This window comes from Lathamus discolor, chromosome 6 (assembly GCF_037157495.1).
Source record: "Lathamus discolor isolate bLatDis1 chromosome 6, bLatDis1.hap1, whole genome shotgun sequence".
NCBI classification, from domain to species: Eukaryota; Metazoa; Chordata; class Aves; order Psittaciformes; family Psittacidae; genus Lathamus; species Lathamus discolor.
The window spans coordinates 74,791,052-74,808,671 of record NC_088889.1 but is presented as its reverse complement, the minus strand read 5'-3'; the positions used below and the strand labels follow the sequence as shown (position 1 = coordinate 74,808,671).

Sequence of the window (17,620 nt, the reverse complement as noted above, 5' to 3'; positions counted from 1 at the left end):
AAGGCAGCCAATGGGATTCGGTGCTCCGAGAGATGGGGGGCTGGCGGAGCTGGACCGGTGGCTGAGGTACCGGAGCTGGGGTGGTTGGAGTGGTGGTTGCGGTGGTTTCAGGGTTCTTCGAGCAGTGTTGTTGCTGACTGGCCCCTCCTGGGTTAAATTCATCTTTTAACTCACGTTGGCGCCCACCGGGAGCGGCTTCAGGAAGGCGGACCGGGAGGGCTGCCGGCCGGCCGCCCGCTGGCGGTGTTGCCATGGTGACGCCGCCCGGGCCGCCATTTTGATAATTTGGGGGGGGGGGGCGGTCCTTCAGCAAGGGATACCGAAGCACTGCGAGTCCCGGGAGCTGCCGGTAAGGTGGGTGCCGAGGGCAGGCGTTAGCTCATCCACAGGCCCTCGGCAGGCCCGTGAATACAACCCTGAAACTAGGGTTTCTTTCCTGCCTGCCTCCTGCATCTTCTTGGCATCTCCCTTCTGCCACACCCTGACAGCGAGGCTCCTGAACGGACTTGGCAGGAAATGTCGGTTCTAATGACATGGAGAAGCTCGGGACTTCATGGTCATAGAATAGTTTGGGCTGGAAGCGACCTCGAAAGCCCATTTAGTTCAACCCCCCTGTAATGAGGAGGGACATCTTCAACTAGATCACATTGTCCAGAACCACATCCAGCCTGGCCTTTAATGTCTCCAGGGATGGGGCATCCACCACCTCTCTGGGCAGCCTGTGCCAGGATTTTACCACTCACTGAAAATAATTTCTTCCTCACATCCAGCCCCAATCGCCCTCTTCTACTTTAAAACCATCACCCCTTATCCTATCTCAACAAGCCCTGCTAAAAAGTCTCTCCCAATCTTTCTTATAGGCCCCTTCTAAGAACCCTAAGGCTGCAATAAGGTCTTCCTGGAGCCTGCTTGTCTCCAGACCAAACATCTCTAATTCCTTCAGCCTTTCCTCGTAGGAGAGGTGCTCCATCCCTCTAACCATTTTTGTGGCTACTCTCTGGACCTATGTCTCAATTGGCCCAAGCTCTCCAGAAAGTTTTTGTTGTGTTACAGCTAGAAAGTCTGCACTTTATTTTAAACATAGAGTACTGCTTTTTCCCAGAGAAGATGCTGGATTAGGTGACTGATACATCAGATCCAGTATAACATCCTTAACATTGGGAGACTGAGCTCTCAAGCTGGCAGAAGGACCTTCAGAAGACTGTTTTTATCCACACGGGACTCCTCTTGTTCCTTGCAACCTCTGCCTGCTGTCAGAGCACAGTAGTGCTGTCTTGGAGAGATTTCCCTCCACTCTACCCAGATCAGTCAGGTGTTTTCTAGAATGGACAAAGCCACCATTATGTGGATATGGCATATGAAGTATTTGCAAATACGCTTTCCAAGTTGTAAGCTTCCCTAAGCATGAGTGGATTTTCACTTTATCTTTAGAGGAGCATTATCAGTCCATGCCAATGCAAATAATAGTGACAGTGTAATCACATGAACAGTTATTTCAGTACTGAATTACATACAAACCTCTCAACCTTTCTTGCCAAACAGAAATTATTTGCTTTCACTTTTGAATCCCCAGGAAACTGTGCAACTGTAGCTTAAAATGTTAAAAGCAAAGGTTTTCCGTGAGGATTAGTTATCTAACTTGTTATTACAGCAGTAGTCCCTACTGTGTTGTCTTGACTCCTGATGTACATCAAGGAACACATGAGGAAAGAGTTTGCTTTATAAACACTTTGAAAGGTCAGAACCCAAGACCATGCCTACTCTCAACTGTTTTTATAGAAATCCAGTGAAAAAAAAACCAAACATAAATCATTTTATCTATCATCTGAGCAGTGAGGAGGGGAACATGGGAGAAGTAGGAACAAAGAGTAAACACCAGCTGAGAGCAGAGGTATCAGCTCTGCCTTCACTGCGTGTCTTCCCTCTCCATGTAGGCAATGTCAATATGCTTCTCTGAGAACAGTTATAAGTCAGTGTTGCTAAGAAACCCCAAAAATGCTTTATGAGGGGCTAAACTGTCTCTGATGTGGACCCAATTATGGGTGTATATGGTGAGCAGGGCAGAAAGCTCTCAGCCCTCCGAACTCATGAGGGAAGGCACAACTCCAAAAATGCATTTTATTGTTCACTGCTGATAGTGAAAACCCTGCTGAGAATTATAGTGACCCTGAAAGCACATGCTTTGTTCTTGTTCTGTTCTGATGTTACCCCTTGTGTTCTTTTGTGAGGTGTATTTCGGCTCATCATTCATTTGGCTGAAGGGAAGCTGTTCCAATGGCCTCAGAAAGGCAAAGTGAGGATACAGAGCACCTGTCTGAGCCTCCAGCAGCGCCTCTTCAGAGTGACAGAACATTTCAATGGGGAGCTATACTCGCTGCAGTGAAAGATCAGCTCCCATCTCTGGACTCTGATGACTCCACAGTAAGCGTTGAAACCTGCCTTTCTTTCTCACTGTCTTCTAGAAAAATCTCTCCCAAGCAAGAGAAGGTCATCCCAGCCAGCCATTTCCCAGTAGCTAGTATGATATCCTTGGCTGGCTACCTGTTCTGACTGTTGGAACACCGTACATTAATCCACAGCCTTCTGGATTATCTCTAATTGGCAAAGTGTAAATGCCATCTCCTCTCGCTGTGTTCTCTGGAACTGGAAAATGGGACTGTTTTCTCCAGACAATGAGTATTCCCAGGCTGGGAAGAGGAGGCAGTGGACACCTTGCAGAATGAACGCGTATTTCTTCTTTGTTTGGTTAAAAATACAGTATGAAAGAAGCATACTGTTGATTTAAAAGGAGATTATAAGGTTTTATGCATGAGTGTATTAAGTTACTCCTTCCAATAATGTACTTGCCAGACTGTAGCCCTGTCAGTATATTTTTCTACGTATGAGCATCACAGGGAAGTGATATTCCTGAAGACTTTGTGGTCCACTGGAAAAGACATTTGGCATATGTCTTTTCATATTTGGAAAAGACATTTGGCATATGTCTTTTGACATATTTCAATCCTGGATTCTGCTTTTTTCCCTGCCTGTAATTCTCCACAGGCCATGTTGCCTTCTTGTGCTTCAATTCTACCTTCAAAGAAGCATAATGCCACAAATCATTTAACATAAAGCCTAAGATTGATAGATATTGTGCAATATGCTTCACCATTTACTTGCTGGGTCTGGGACAGGCTGCCTCATGGCTGCTGAATATCTCTGTTCACAGGACAGTGACAGTCTGGTGGAAATAAAAGCTTCTCTGGCACAAGATGCTGCCTCTGACATTGACTTTTCTGAGGTGATAAAGTGTCTCAAGGTTTGATTATTAGTGGCCTTTTATCTAAACCAGAATATTTTGTTAATTTTCAAGCAAGTATAAACTTGATTATTTTTTTTTTTAACACTGAAAGGATATATATTCTTAGTGTGGCCCTTACTGATACAAAGGGAGTCTTGTGAGCAGTGAAGGAGCCAGAAATGCCTCCATGTGGTATTTATTACTTCAGACTAAGTCAATCATCAGAAGCAGTGTGAGCTAGTGGATAAAGTGGTGATATGGATTCCTTGACTGGTTTTCTGCACCCAGCTCTGTCTCTAACATGTGGGACAAGTTATAGTGCATCAATGTTTCTCAGTTTCTCTCTACCCACATTCTGATTTAGTTATTTAAAACAACAATTTCTATATGTAGCTATATAATATAGGTTAAAGCCCAATACTCAGGAGTTGTTTTTAGGCATTCTGGCTGTGTAAGTGTACAATAAAGTTAGAGAGGCAGCTTTGTGACAATTTGGTAACAATACCATTCTATAACTCTAAATCATGTTGAAATTTTTTACTTATAAACAAACTCTAGATTCTCTGTTCTATGACACCTGGAAATCCCTGCTGAAGGATCTGAGGCAATCTGCTTGGTTCTTACATGCTACCCTTCATTTGCATTCAGAAGATCTGGTTGTATAATCCCCATCCTGCTTAGTGTGGACCAATTCCCTGCTGAGCCTGCAGTTTCAGTGCTGCACCTTTGTCCATGTGGTTCCCACTTGTGTGAAGATACCTTTATGCATCTGAGATCTGTAACCTCAATGTGGTGTGCCCCTGCATTTAAAACTAGCACTGACAAATGTGTTTAATGTCCTGAAGTACATTCGTTACCCTGATACACAATTTATTAAGAGGAAAGAAGTTCTGTTGCAGTTTGCTTCATGTTAAGAAAAATTAATTACACCTGACAGAGAGAATTCTCTACAGTGTGAGTTACTGAAAATATACACACAAAGGAGCTAGCAAGAAATCTGTGTCCTGACTGCTGAGGAGGTGCTTAATCTCATTTTGGTGACTAAGCATAAGGATTAATTTCAAATACATGTCCTATGTTCAGAAAAGAAATTTTCAAAGCTATTTAAACTCTGTGCAATCAAGGAGATACTGCTTTACATCCTGAATAGTGAATGGCAGGCTCCTGACTGCAATAATAAGCTTCATGGTCCTGCCCTTGCCCAGACTCAGCTGGGGTTCCCACCCATGTGCTCAGCAGCTCTAGTTAAACTCAGCTCTGGGCATTCACTGTTTGAGCTATTTTGGAGGAGTATTGGTTTTTAGTTACAGGTTTCCTTGATCCAGACTGTGATTGACATTTAGACTCAAACTCTGACTTGTCTCATCGCTGCAATGCTGTCTTATATTTAGATTCTTGACTCAGCCTACTTGTTAATTCTGGTTTATTCTGCTTACTTTGCTTGGGTACTGAGGACTGGGCTTTACCTTACCAGTTATGTGATTCCTCTTCCCTTGGGGAACAGCAGTGCTCTTGTTACTTTGTGATGGTGTATAGGGCAGTGCAAACAATCACTTTGGAGTTAGAGAATTTGCTCACTCTTGTCTTTACTTTGCTCAGAGGAATGTTGGTCACCAGTGCCCATGGCAGTTCAGTGTTTTACATTGTTTTTATAACTGTAGCTGCTCAAATGTTAGGTTACTGTAAGGCTATCTAGAGTGGGGCTGTGAGTCTCTCCAGTCAGTGGAGATGTGACAGCAGAGAAAATTCTTGTGTCTGAACTGTAGTCACATGATGGCAACATAGGATTTGTAACTCAAAATGGATTAAGTGAGTGTTACAGACTCTCATTTAGTTTCTTTTTGGTTTTGATTGCAGCCTGACTGTGACAGTGATGGGGAGCTTTTCATCTTCCAGCGGGAACAGCCAAACTTAATTCCTGACCTGTCAGAAGAACTGATGGAGTTTTCCCTGGAAGAATCAAACATGCAGGTTGTTCACTCTTGTGTCTAGGCTCTACTACTGTAGCCCCCCACTTCTGGTTGTCACCGGTGTGGGTAGATACTGTTATTTAACCTGTTTGACTGAAGTGTGTGATGGAAAAGCAGTCCCCAGTACCTTTTCCCCTAGAGGCTAGTTTTTCTCTTTATGCAGTTTTCTCTGTTCTTGAGGTTTTTAGACCCTTTTTCTCAGTTCCTATTATTGTTCTTTACTGTTTTCTTTTTTTTTTTCTGTGCACTGACACTAACACTGTGCAATGACTTACACTTTTGGAGGGTCTGAAATAATTTTGGCAACAATTTTATGTATCTAGAAAACAGTGAATCATTTAGGACAATGTAGGGAGGGGGACAAGTATGAAGCTTAACCCTTGAACAGTGTTTTTGAGATAAAATTGTTACACTGCTTCTGCAGTGTTGAAGAAGAGCCAGCATAGGAAGCTTGAAGATGAGCCAAGTGACCTGACCCTTCCAGCATGGCAAGACTAACGCAGTGCTGCTTTTTCCTAATTAATCTACTATAAAGAATGTCATATGATGAACATATGTAAGGAAAATCAATTTTAAGGATTTTTGGCACTTCATGAAGTTAGTCTCTGCAAAGTAAACAGTCTAAACTGTTTTCCATGATGGACATGGTGTGTGCTGTTTCCAGATGATGTCTGTGTTGGAGCTGCTATCTTCTTAGCATTATGACTTTATTTATCATCAGCTTCTAAAGATTAGGGAGATATGACTTTCTAATTGTGTGTATTTTCTCTACCTGTAGCAAACCCAGGGAACAGAAAGCCAGCCATGGGAGATATGTAATGGAGATCTAGAAAGCTTTGGGTTTCAGAAAAAAACAGATGGTGCCCAAGTCATTGCAAAAGATGATGCACAAGTGATTAAAGATGAGACTCCCCATCTTGCCAGCTATCCTGAAGAAATGCCTAACCAAAAGGTGGCTGGTGGTGAAGAGTCTCTTGCAGATTCCACAGATTGCCTTGAAGGTGAAGAACTGGACAGGACACAGGCCAGGGAAAGACAGACCTCTTGGCTTAATAAAGCACTGTCTGTAAAGGGTTTGAGCAACCGGAAAGAGAGAAGAAAACTGATAGAGACAAAAATACTCTCCAAAATAATCCTGGAGCCATCACCAGGCCACTCAGAGCCACATGTCAAGCCTTCCTCCCATGATGTTAGCAACAGTCTAGAAAAAACTGATAAGGAAGAAAACTCCCCAGATCATCTTCAAGGATCGACCCATCTGTCACTGCAGGTAAGTAGCACAAACAAAATGTTTTGGGGAGTGCTACTCATTGAGTAGATGGCACAGAGCATTGCTTGTAGAATCCTACCAAGATGAAGAACTTAAATGCCCAAACACCATGGTGTTTTTCATGGCTTTCCTCATTATCCTGCTTTTGGGTTTTGCTGGGTCATGTGCTATGAAAGTTACCAAATGCTCTTGCAGAGCTGTTGTTAGAAGCCCATAATAGGAGCAAAAGCCAAGGGTCAGCTGTATGTTTCATGGTCATAATCAGGACAGCCAACCACAACCTCTGGACTTGGGGAGGCAGGAACTCTACTGGTCTCAGCAGACTTTGCATTCAAACAGTGAACCTTGTGGCCTTTCAGCATTTTGCCTTCTTTGCAACACTGTGGGGGTGCTGGAGGCGAGGAGATAAGGCAGTTAGGTTTGTTCTTGAAGCCCTAAATCTCTCCTACCTACGGCAGGTGCTTAGGACGGCTTGTGTGTGCTTAACTGGTATGTGGCCCTAGCATGGTGAGGTGGTTCTCTTCACTCCTAGTTATGCATTTCTACTTCCTGTATTGATTCTTAAGGTTGTTAAGCTCAGAATGAACATGACAGTTGTGTTCAAAGCCTTCTATAGCATCAGAGTACAGATGTTTCCCTTCCCCTTTCATATATGCTCACAAATTGGTGTTAGAGCTGTCCTGGTATAGGCAAAGAAAGCAGCTTCTTGCCTGTTTTAAACTGTGCTACATCATTGAACTGTACCATTATGGGAGGGGATCTTTTCCATGTGGTTCAGGGTTTAATTCCCATCTCATCTCATGTAAGTCAGTTGCTTTATTAATTCAGGAGTTGTGGTTGTCCTTTCAGAATGTGTTTGCTATCACTGACTTCAATGAAGTGAAGCCTGATGCTTTTGGGTGAGTACTGAGCCCAGGCTCAGTGTATTCTCACTTTGATAAAGGGTGGTTAAAGCTTTATCCTTCATGTGTGTATTCAAATTTGAGAGGTGGCTGTTACTCCCCAGCTTAGCAAGGTTTAGCATAAACCTCAGTTTATGTCAAGTAAAGTTGTTAACACTAATATACAGTTTCTTCTTGGTTTTAATCATACCAGTTTGTTTAAAAATATTTTTCCCTCAAGTCTGTTTCTGTATTAGAAATGGAATCATGCAAATCTCCATTTCTTTTTCTTCTGGTCCCTGTATAGTAGTTCACAATAGTGCTGCTCCTGTTAAGGGTTAGGAGAAGAAAGACTTAATACAGCAGCTGAGGTGGTGGTTTGAGCTTTTGATTATAATGGTTTGTACTTAAGCACTATTATTGAAACAGAAGCTTATTACAACTGCACCTTAATTAAAGCAAATGCATGTGTCAGGCTGTTTGATAAAACAGCACCTGCAGTGCCCTGTGACATGACTCTTGCTGCAGTAAGCTCACTTGTCAGCCATCCTTCCCTCCTCCAGACCAATACACCTCAGTGATATCCTTGAACGAGTATTAGCTTTGTGTGGTGTGAGACTTCAGCTTGTGACCCTCATCAGGCTTTTACCTTTAATCACCTGCAGTGTGTAATATTAGAATAGATCTAACCCTGGTTCAGGTGTGTGTGAAGATCTATTGCTCAGGAAAAAGTGAGAATCCCCTCTTAAATGGCAGGGGCAGGTAGCAGGTTTTTACAGGGCAAAACCCCTTGTTTGGGAGGCTGCTGCTGCTTTTCTAATGCCTTGAGTAGTCACATGAAATGCACATTGGGGATGACACAATTGTCATAACTGACAGCCACCTTTCTTGGAACATGGGAACTTCTAAGCTCTAGTGATATTTCAGTTAAAACTTTTAATTTCAACTAATATTCAAAGGGGAAAGCAATGAGTGCTTTAAATGCATGTAAGCTTTTACCATCGCAGGCTGATTCTTATATCTAAGTTAGCAGGGTACAGTGTGAGCATACCCACAGCCACTGTATGTGAGTCATAGCAAAAAGATTGATGATCCTGTCTTCAGTGTGGGATAAGCAGCTGTAAGATTGCATCTAATGCTGCCTGGGCCTAGAGGAGTGGGAATTTGCCCTGGCTGGAAGTTGGACAGGGAGGAAAAGGCTGTGGGCCTCACCTCAAAGAATGGAAAAGCAGAAGGTCCTTCTCAGGTTGGTAGCAGTGAGAAGTTCTCACCATTATTCTGGTTGAGAACATGTATGTTTGGTCTTGTATCAGGCCATCTTTTAATGTGGTTTAGTATCTCCTGTGGTTTTCTGTAGCCTATATCAAAAGGGTCCATGATTCTCAGAGGAAAAACCCTCAGCAGAGGTAGATGAAGCAGCTGGACAGATGAGCTGCTGAAAGGGCCATAGGAAATGCATTCCTTTCATTACAGCACTTCCTTGTGGAGCTGCTTAAAGCAAGCTAGCAGTATAGTTAGGGACATCATCTTTTGGAGATGGTGAAAGCTTGAGGGAAGAGTACTTGGAGGTGTAGACAGAGGGAAATAAAACCTGTTGGGATATGGTACTGTTAGTGGGTCTGAGGGATGAAGGGGAGCACCTGCTGTGGGGAAGACTCCACCACGGGAATGCATGTGGAAGTTGGAGCCATGAAGAAGACATACCATGAATTATGCCCTAGCTTATGTCAGGATGGGTCAGGTGGATGTTCAGAATGGACTTAGGTTTCTCCTTTTAAGAGGTTCTCAGTTCAGCCTATTCTAGAAAATTCTTCTAGACTTTGCAGTTTTAAGTAGGGAGAGTACTCCACCTTCATATATTTGAATGAACACTGGTTAGTCCTTCACTGGTTTCTCGTAGCAGTCATGCCACCCTTGGCGATGCTAGATGTGCAGAGCCTTGGCAGTGCTGTGAGGAAGGCAGTGTGCAAACAGCAAATGTCCTGCTGTTAGTTGTGCCAACCGCTGAGGCTCACAACTGAAGCAGCTGTGTCCAGAGTGACACACCAGTTCCTTTACTGGCAAGTGACAGTGGCTGTTGGGGAGAAGCTGCTGTCTGAGCGTTCACACATGCACCCCTCAAACTTTAACTGCTAGTCTAGTAGTAAGTTTTGGTCTGGGAACTTCTAACACCCTATTAAGTTCCTTCTCTGTCTTCACACAGGCAGGCCTTTATGTGTTCTTGTTGAATTGCAGCTTCCGCTGATGGCTGTAGCCTCCTTATCTTCTGGTTTGCACTTCTTGTGTGCCTCTTCTTGGCAGAGCATGGGACACTAAAACACTCCTAGGCGTAGGACAAGCATTACTCATCCACAACTAAAACATCAATGTATTAACAATATTCTTATCATACTAAAGACAAAACACAATGCTGCATCAGCTTCTAGGACAATTACTAAGAAAACTAACTCTAGTCCAGCTGAAAGTGTTGCTAAGTGCAAGTCCACAGCTTATGGCTCAAAGTATTTAAAACTTGTTTATGCCAGATAACTAATATCTCTCAACAGTGGCATAGTACTGAAGTAAGGTAGGCTTCCATGCCATTTGTGTATTTATATGTGCCAGGAGAATCTGATGGAGCTGCTACAAAGAATGTGAGACTTATTTTGTAGCAGTCTTTTGGGAAGGAATTTTCCATCACATCTTGGCTGTCTTCTTTCAGAGTATTGAGAAATGGGATTTAGACAAGATTCTTGAGGAGCTGGAGCAGCAGAAAGATAACACTCACGCAGAAGTTGCTTTCTCCTCAGCAGATCATGGTAACACTGCTAAATTAATACCAACTTTGCTGAAAGTGTATAAAAATAAATAAAACTCAGGTTCCTGTGTTTAAGTCGTTCTCTGCAGCATCCTTTTGAATGCTGAAATCATGGCGAGTTTTAATGCCTTTGTAAAACATTTTTAATTCATTTCCCTCAAGAAGCCCCATCCCTGGCAGTGTTCTAGGCCAGGCTGGATGGGGCGTGGAGCAACATGGTCTAGTGGAAGGTGGGTGAACCTGAATGAGCTTTAAGGTCCCTTCCAACCCAAACTACTCTGGGATTCTATGATTTTATCTTGCTTTCATAGTTTGAAAGCTGTGCTCTGTGGCCTGCCATGGCCTAAGAGTGAATCAGTAAAGATGGATGAAGGTTTGAAGCGAGTCAGAGCCAGGTGATAATAGTACCTTTATCCTTCCCCTTCTGACAGGCTATGGAGAAAGGGTCAATGTAAAATTGTGGAAAGAGAATATTGGGTAATCCTGTGGCAGAGAAACACAACTAGTGATTCTTTTTGTTGCTCTTTCATAGGCACCTTCAGGAGTAAATCTGAAAATAAGCTCATGGAAAAGCTAAAGGAGCTGTGTGCCAGGCAGTCTAGGTCTGTGTCTCCATATTGCAGGTGGCCACCAGGCAAGCTCTCCTTTCAAGAGCATCAGGAGAATAAGTAGGTCCTTTTTCTGTCATATACACTGGGTAATCCTGACTGTCAGTAGGGATACCTGGAATCTCGTGGTTTTGTATAGGGGCTTCTCTCTGTAGCTTCTGCAGAAAGCTGATATTGTAGCTGGAATACATTACAGGGATGTTAAAGGGAATAACTTAGACTCTGCCATACATGTACATTTGATGATAAACACTACCCTGCCACCTTAGCATTTTTCATCAACCACCACCTTTGTCTAGACCTTACCAGACACTTGGGACAAGTGGGAAAGGCAGGAAAACAAGGCAAAGCAAATTATCATGGCCATGTTTTTTGTCATCTGGGGTACTGCTTTCCCTTACTGGTACCTCAATTTAGCCAAAGTATACAGAATTATTTTTTTTTGGGGGGAGGAGGTGTCAGCGCATCTTGGAGGGTTCAGTGTGAAGAAAATGGATTTCCAGATTCTTTGGAAGGAACATCATCAATGGCAGCAGCACAGAGGAAACAGCAGTGAAACAGGCCTGTAAAGGTGAAGGTGAAGAATTTTCTTGTTTTCAGGGCAGGGAGAGCCACAAGAGTGATTTGCACCATAAATGCTCTGAAGGATGAAATAGCATTGCCAAAGGAGGCAGAGAGGGAAAAAGGGGCCTGGTTTTACTGATGGGCATAAGCTTTTTAAATGTGTAAGCTCTTTGGTACCATAACTGCTGCCTTTGTTCTTCAGAACAATTTGATGTTGTCAGTTTTTGAGAGCTAAGTATCTGCCACCATGCTGCTTCTAGTCTGTGTTCCTCAGGGGAGGCTGAATCTTTGCGCTCAGCTTGGAAAGGTGGTGGAGAGTAGGCAGAAGAGGAGTTTGAATCTGTGCAGTAGCCAAGCACAAAGCTCCTTTCACAATCCATTTTGATCATAATCCACACCCTGCAGGGCTTCTTGTCTGGCTAAGGTGGAGGACATGCTGAAACAGAGTTTTCTGTGCATAGGGATGTTGCGTTGCTATCATCTCCACGAAATTCTTCAAGGATGGATATGGTGAGCTTACAGAGCCTGCCAGCCCCTGCAACTGTGTACATCGACCTGAGAGATGCTAAACCACAGAAGTCAGTAACGTTCCCTGATGAGCAGCAAAGGTAAAGTCTGGCTTTACTGTTAGTGAGAAGTGGGTAACAAAAAGTGAGAAGCTGAAACCTCTCTGCAGCTTGTATTTGTGAAATAGCTTTGAAAGTGTTCTCTCCTTCCACAGCTCTGTGACCTTAGTAGGAAAGTATAGTCCCATCTGAGCACAGGCATATTCTTAAGACAGAGTAACTTGTCTCTGAACATGTCAATATGTGGGGTTGCAGGCAGCAAAGACACAAGGTGAAAAACATCTGGGGAAATCACATTTACAAAGTTTCTATTCATAAAGGAGTGGGCAGTGACTGCAAAGCCGTGGTGGAGGGGTTGGGCCACTGTTGTTACATTTTGGGTACAAAATGGACATTGCTTGCTACATTCCAGGCAAGCCACTGTAGGTGCGGGTCTCTGTCTCTTGTGGGATAAGAGGGCCTTCTAGGGAGGGTTGTGAGGCCAAATCCTTCTCGGTCTGCAATAGATGCTGGCAGAGATATTCTTCCTCTTAAAGCGAACAGTGTCTGAGGCAGCTGTTTGCTTCCTTCTCAAAGCGTACATTTGCTGGAGCAAGGGGTTGAAGAAAACAGTCACCAGAAAAAAAACCTTGTAGTTAATAAACAGCTGATAGTTAGGAAACACTAACAGGTTTTGATACAGTTGCTTAATATATATTTTTTTTTTTGCAAGAGTACTAGTGTGAAGCACTCTTAACACCTGGAGATATTCCCTGAAATTATCACCCCCTTTTTTGTAATGGTTTTAAAATTGCATCCTAGAAATGACAAAAAGCCAATCCCAGTTGGAGCAGAGTTAACTCAGATGGTCCAATTTGCTTCATAGCACAAGTGACAGCTCCACTGAAGAAGAAGAGACTATGATGACTGAGGACCAAGCAGAAAGGAGAAGGTAAGATTCTTTACCACAACCTTAGTGCAAATTATATGATGTTCATTTTTTCTTCTGAAACTAAAATAATTGCCGTAACAGTGCTTAGAGATACCTTATGTACTGAAACATCACTGTTTCTGGTCTTCACAGCGAAAAAGCCCAATAACAGCAGTGTTTCAGTCTGGCCCTAGGATATCACTCATTTTCTGTTGCATAGTAAAGATAGTGAAGCTAGAAAATAGTTGTTGATCCTTGAGATAGCGCTGCACCTTGGTCCTGTACAGCTAGCTGCATGGGAACAGCTCAAAAGACAATAGAACAGACCAGGGTGGCTGGGGAAACCTGATGCTTTCTCCAGACTTGCCGGAGTGATATGAGAACTGTTTTTTAAATAACTCAGAATCAAACTGAAAATGTTGTAGGGAGCTGACTCAGACAAACCTTTATATTTAGAAATAATAAAATAAGCTACAATGGATGTCGATTTAAAGAGACTGTTGAACACATTGTGGGCAGGGGTGATCTCAAGTCTCCTTAACTGGGAGGAAACAAAGAGGGGAAAGGGGAAAGAATGTAACGAATGGAAACCCAGACTGTAAGTTCTTCAAGAGGCACAGATGCCAACCTATTCTGTTGCTAAACTCAGACTTGATTTATACCGATAGGTTGTTAAACACTTATTTAATGCAAAGCAGCTATGTTATGTTTTAAACACCTTACTGTGTTTAGGCTCTGGGTTACGTCTTACATGCATCAGGCTTCTAGATGTAATCCAGAGCCTAAATACAGTAAGTTCACATCACAGCAGTGCAGAGGGCAAGAACACTTACAATGTTGTGCCAGCCAATTACTCTTTTTATTTTTTATTGGCTTGAAAGAATACATGATTTGATGGGGAATGGAGCCTAACCAACACAATTTAGAACATCTAATCCAAAGCCAGAATAAAGCAGGGACAGGATGATGCTTGGGGAACTCTCACTAGCACTGATACAAGTGCAGAAGTTTCATCAGTGTAAATCTGGAGTGATGGAGAGCAGAGCTTAGCAGATTGGGTTTTGATTTGTTTTAATGTTGCTAAAGAACATACGCAAATGAAATGCCTGGCAAATGTTACTCAGTTCTGTTTCTAAATAAAAAAGCCTCAGAGGCTCAGCAGGGCAAGATTCTCATCTCATTCATGAGGGGTCAGTGCCAGTTTCATTCTTATCTGGATGGATTTATTAAACAGGGCTACATATTCTGTTCTACAATGTGCCTACATATTCGGGCCTTGGAGAGTTAGTTGATTTGATCTCCACTTACTTAGCCTGAAAAATACACTTTTATATCTGGAGTGGTTGAGTGGTCAAGGCCACCTCTAGCAAATATCATAAGGCTGCTCTCTCCTAAATTACCACTGCTTAGGCCTACTCCTTAGTAGTCCAGCCATCAGTGTAAAATATTGATTTGATGGTTCTGGATATGATGGCAGGAGATGTGGGATTCTTAAGGAGAAAGAATATTCTCTTTTTTAGTTTGTTCTGACACGCATAGGTTTAGTTTACTAAGTACGGCAGGATGATGCTCTGTGCTCATACCACCTAACCACATCATTAATATCCAACTCAATCTGTTACTCAGTCTACATACTTTTCAGCTACCACTAAAATAAGATATATTATTTGCTCATAATCACCACATGAACTACAAAGTGATAGCAGTCTTCCTGGAGCAGATGACGGGTGACATCACTGAGCAGAACTGCCAGAAAACATAACCATATCTGCCCATTATGTCATGACAGGACGTTTCACGACAGAATATTATCACAATATTGTGGTTCCTGACAATTTAGCTGTCTCATTAACCTGGAAAAATATAGATCAAATCAAGCCAAACACACAAAAATCCTAAAAATTATTAGAACTTTTCTTATGTATGTATTTGAATCCCAGCACTTGTATCCAAAGGGGTCAAAAATCTGTAGACTCTAATTTCCATACCAACATCACATTTGTTCAGAGTTTTTCTGGAAGATGTGTGTTGTGCCTGCAATCCAGAATTGGTGGCTAAATTGCCTGTAAGATCAATGTCATTTTCTATCACGGCGGTATTCTCTACTGACTATGTGCTGGTGCTGCTATTACCAACAACTATTATTTGTGTAGATGTCCAGCCCTTGATTTTAGCTGTCACTCAGAGAAGTTCCTCCGAGTTTGAATTTATTCATATAATGCTTTATCTTGGTTAACTCCAGTTTTTATGTTCTTTGCAGGAGAAATTGTTCAGCAAAAAGCCTGCTACTCCAACAACTCCATAGAGCCCGTAAAGAAGCCTCAGAGCTTTCTCATGAAACATCTATCCCAGCTGAAAAACTTGAAGGAATAAAACAGGATCCAGAAAGCCTGGAAGAGATAGGTTCATCTGAAATAAATCAAAGCACATATTCTGAAGTGAGGCAAGAGACAAGTAAGGTGATTCCCAGGATGAGATTGGAACCAGAGAAGACAAATACCCCCTTGTCGAGCCATGAGGGTAATGGAACTGATATAGAGAAAAAAACCAAAATGGAAGCTGAGAAGGTTCAAAATTCAGGAAATGCTCCAGAGCCTCCTCTAACTACAGCAGAATTGCCAAGGTATCGCATGAGAGAAGTCCTCGGTGCTGTTGTCTATGACTTATCTAATTGTCTAAAATTAAAGAACATTACTTATCCAGTCTGCAAGTTGGAGCAAAAGGATATCTGGTTTTGTTACCTAGAAAGATGTCCAGTCCTAGTGGCTATTACTTAAAGGTTTATAGTCAGGCTTACTGGATCAGTGAATTGGCCTGGGACTGGACACACTATGGCAATTCTGACACTGGAAATGCAGCCATTTTCTTTAGGTTTTATCCTGTTTATGAGGAGGGTAAGACAGTATTGATCTCCTTTGTGAAGAATGGTACTGAGATTTACTAAGCAGGGAAGGGTCTGTCTCCCTTTACCAGTATAGACTGAGGTAAAATCTAGTCCTTTCCTGACAGATCTTTGCTTAACTGGATCTTGAAATCCTCAGTGGTGAGGATTCCTTGACGCCCCAGGTAGTACATTTCACTGCTTAATTATACTTACAATTGTAAAGCTTTTCCTTGAGTCTAAATGATCATATTTCCAATTTAAGATTTTTTTTTTTTTTTGTTGTGTTCCCAGGAGGTAGGGAAAACATTTATTCTGTTTTCCAACATAAAAAACCTTTTATAAACTGGAAGATGTATCATATCTCACCTTGTAACTTTTTCCCAAACACAGCAATTCTAACATCAAGAAAAGCACAAGAGCTTAGAGGTACACCCCTAAGGAATGGGTTATGCCACAGGAATATCTTGGAATGTCTTGGAACACTGCCTTTTTATTTAAAGAAAGAGAAATAAGGATGGTATCAACTGAAGAAATAGCAGAGTTCTTTGGGCCTCTGCCTCCTTGGGCTTAGTTTAATGTGGTATATTTTGCATAAGGTCTAATTTGATACTTGAAATCGGGTGGTTGCCTTGTGCACCTGCCCAGCTATTTGAGAGAGCTCCATTATGCTGACTTTCAAAGGTTATATTTTGCTATTTTGAGAGTGAAATTTACCATTTTGACTTTGCATATAAGCCCTGGAAAGCGTGAGAACCTGCGTGCTCCAGAGACTGTTGCTTTTTTTGGTGTTTAACACTTGCCTACCCTGCCAATCAGACACTGTGCTTGGTTTAAATGGCAGCTGGTTGGTTGCAGAGTTTTTCTCTATGGGATTCCTGACATTAAAGCTTCCTGCTTCATCAATTCTATAAAACTCCATGTTGTCTACCTGTTAGCCTGCCACAGATCTGGCTGGGCCAAAAATCTGGGTTATTTATTGTTGCTCTGTAATAACTTCCAAGAATTTTAATGAATTTTAGTTGTATTGTTGGGGCACCTGGGGCTTGAAGAATTCAGGAGAAATTGAACTTCATATTTGCTGTGGAAATGGCAGATGAAATCTTTCTGCAGACATCAAGATAGAGAAACCTGGAAGGCTTTGGGTCAGGGGAATGTATCACTGTATGACAGCAGATAGGAAAGGAAATGGAGTTAGATGGGGAATTATATTGAGGGATGAGATGTGAAACATCACAAGCATGCTTCTGCTTAGCAGAGTTCTGGTCTCCAAATAGACCGTCACCACTTACCAGAGGTTTGAGGTCTGCTCCTTTGCTTTGTTTTTGTGTCTTTTCATATTTAGAGAGACGATTTTATCCAATGACAAGTTCTTGTGTGTGTGTGTGCCTGCCAAACACCATAAGCACTTTCTAAACCTGTTTTAGCCTGTCATGTCATGATTCACCCTCAAATGTGTGGTATAAATATAAGAAAAAGGAAATGCAAACAGATGAATAAGGGTGCTTTCTTTTTCCCCCAAGTGAAAAGCTTAAGGAAAGCAGAATCTGTATATTTTTCAGGACAGAAGAAAGTAAAAAAGAGCTAACCCAAAAGGAAGAACAGATGAAAGAGAGACGCAGGAGACACAGATTCCAGGAGCAGCTGGAGAGATTGCAGCCTCAGCAGTCAGTTACTGGAAAGCAGCCCATGGCAGAGAATATCCCCGTTTTGTTCCACATGGTTAGTGGTTTAGTGTAGGACTGTCCCTTTCAGAATGGTCTCCTTACTAAATACAAGTGTGATTTGAGGAGCAAAAAGTAATTTTCATTGCATTATTTAAATTCTTTGTTATGGAGAACCATTACCTGATGACATGAGCAGTCCTACAGCTCTTCTCTCACACTAATATCA

General features: G+C 42.3%; 1 protein-coding gene across 1 annotated transcript in view; it reads left to right on the top strand.

Moving 5' to 3' along the window:
* The first annotated feature begins 18 nt into the window (after positions 1-18).
* DNAAF8 (dynein axonemal assembly factor 8) overlaps positions 19-17,620 on the top strand; it is a 101,406-nt gene continuing 83,804 nt past the window's right edge. Inside the window, exons 1-10 of the mRNA XM_065683754.1 lie at positions 19-66; positions 2,229-2,421; positions 5,138-5,251; positions 6,029-6,520; positions 10,103-10,199; positions 10,731-10,866; positions 11,832-11,978; positions 12,802-12,867; positions 15,107-15,469; positions 17,290-17,449. Coding sequence (XP_065539826.1) covers positions 2,275-2,421; positions 5,138-5,251; positions 6,029-6,520; positions 10,103-10,199; positions 10,731-10,866; positions 11,832-11,978; positions 12,802-12,867; positions 15,107-15,469; positions 17,290-17,449 — 1,722 coding nt within the window. The 5' untranslated portion in view covers positions 19-66; positions 2,229-2,274. The remainder of the gene's footprint in view (positions 67-2,228; positions 2,422-5,137; positions 5,252-6,028; positions 6,521-10,102; positions 10,200-10,730; positions 10,867-11,831; positions 11,979-12,801; positions 12,868-15,106; positions 15,470-17,289; positions 17,450-17,620) is intronic.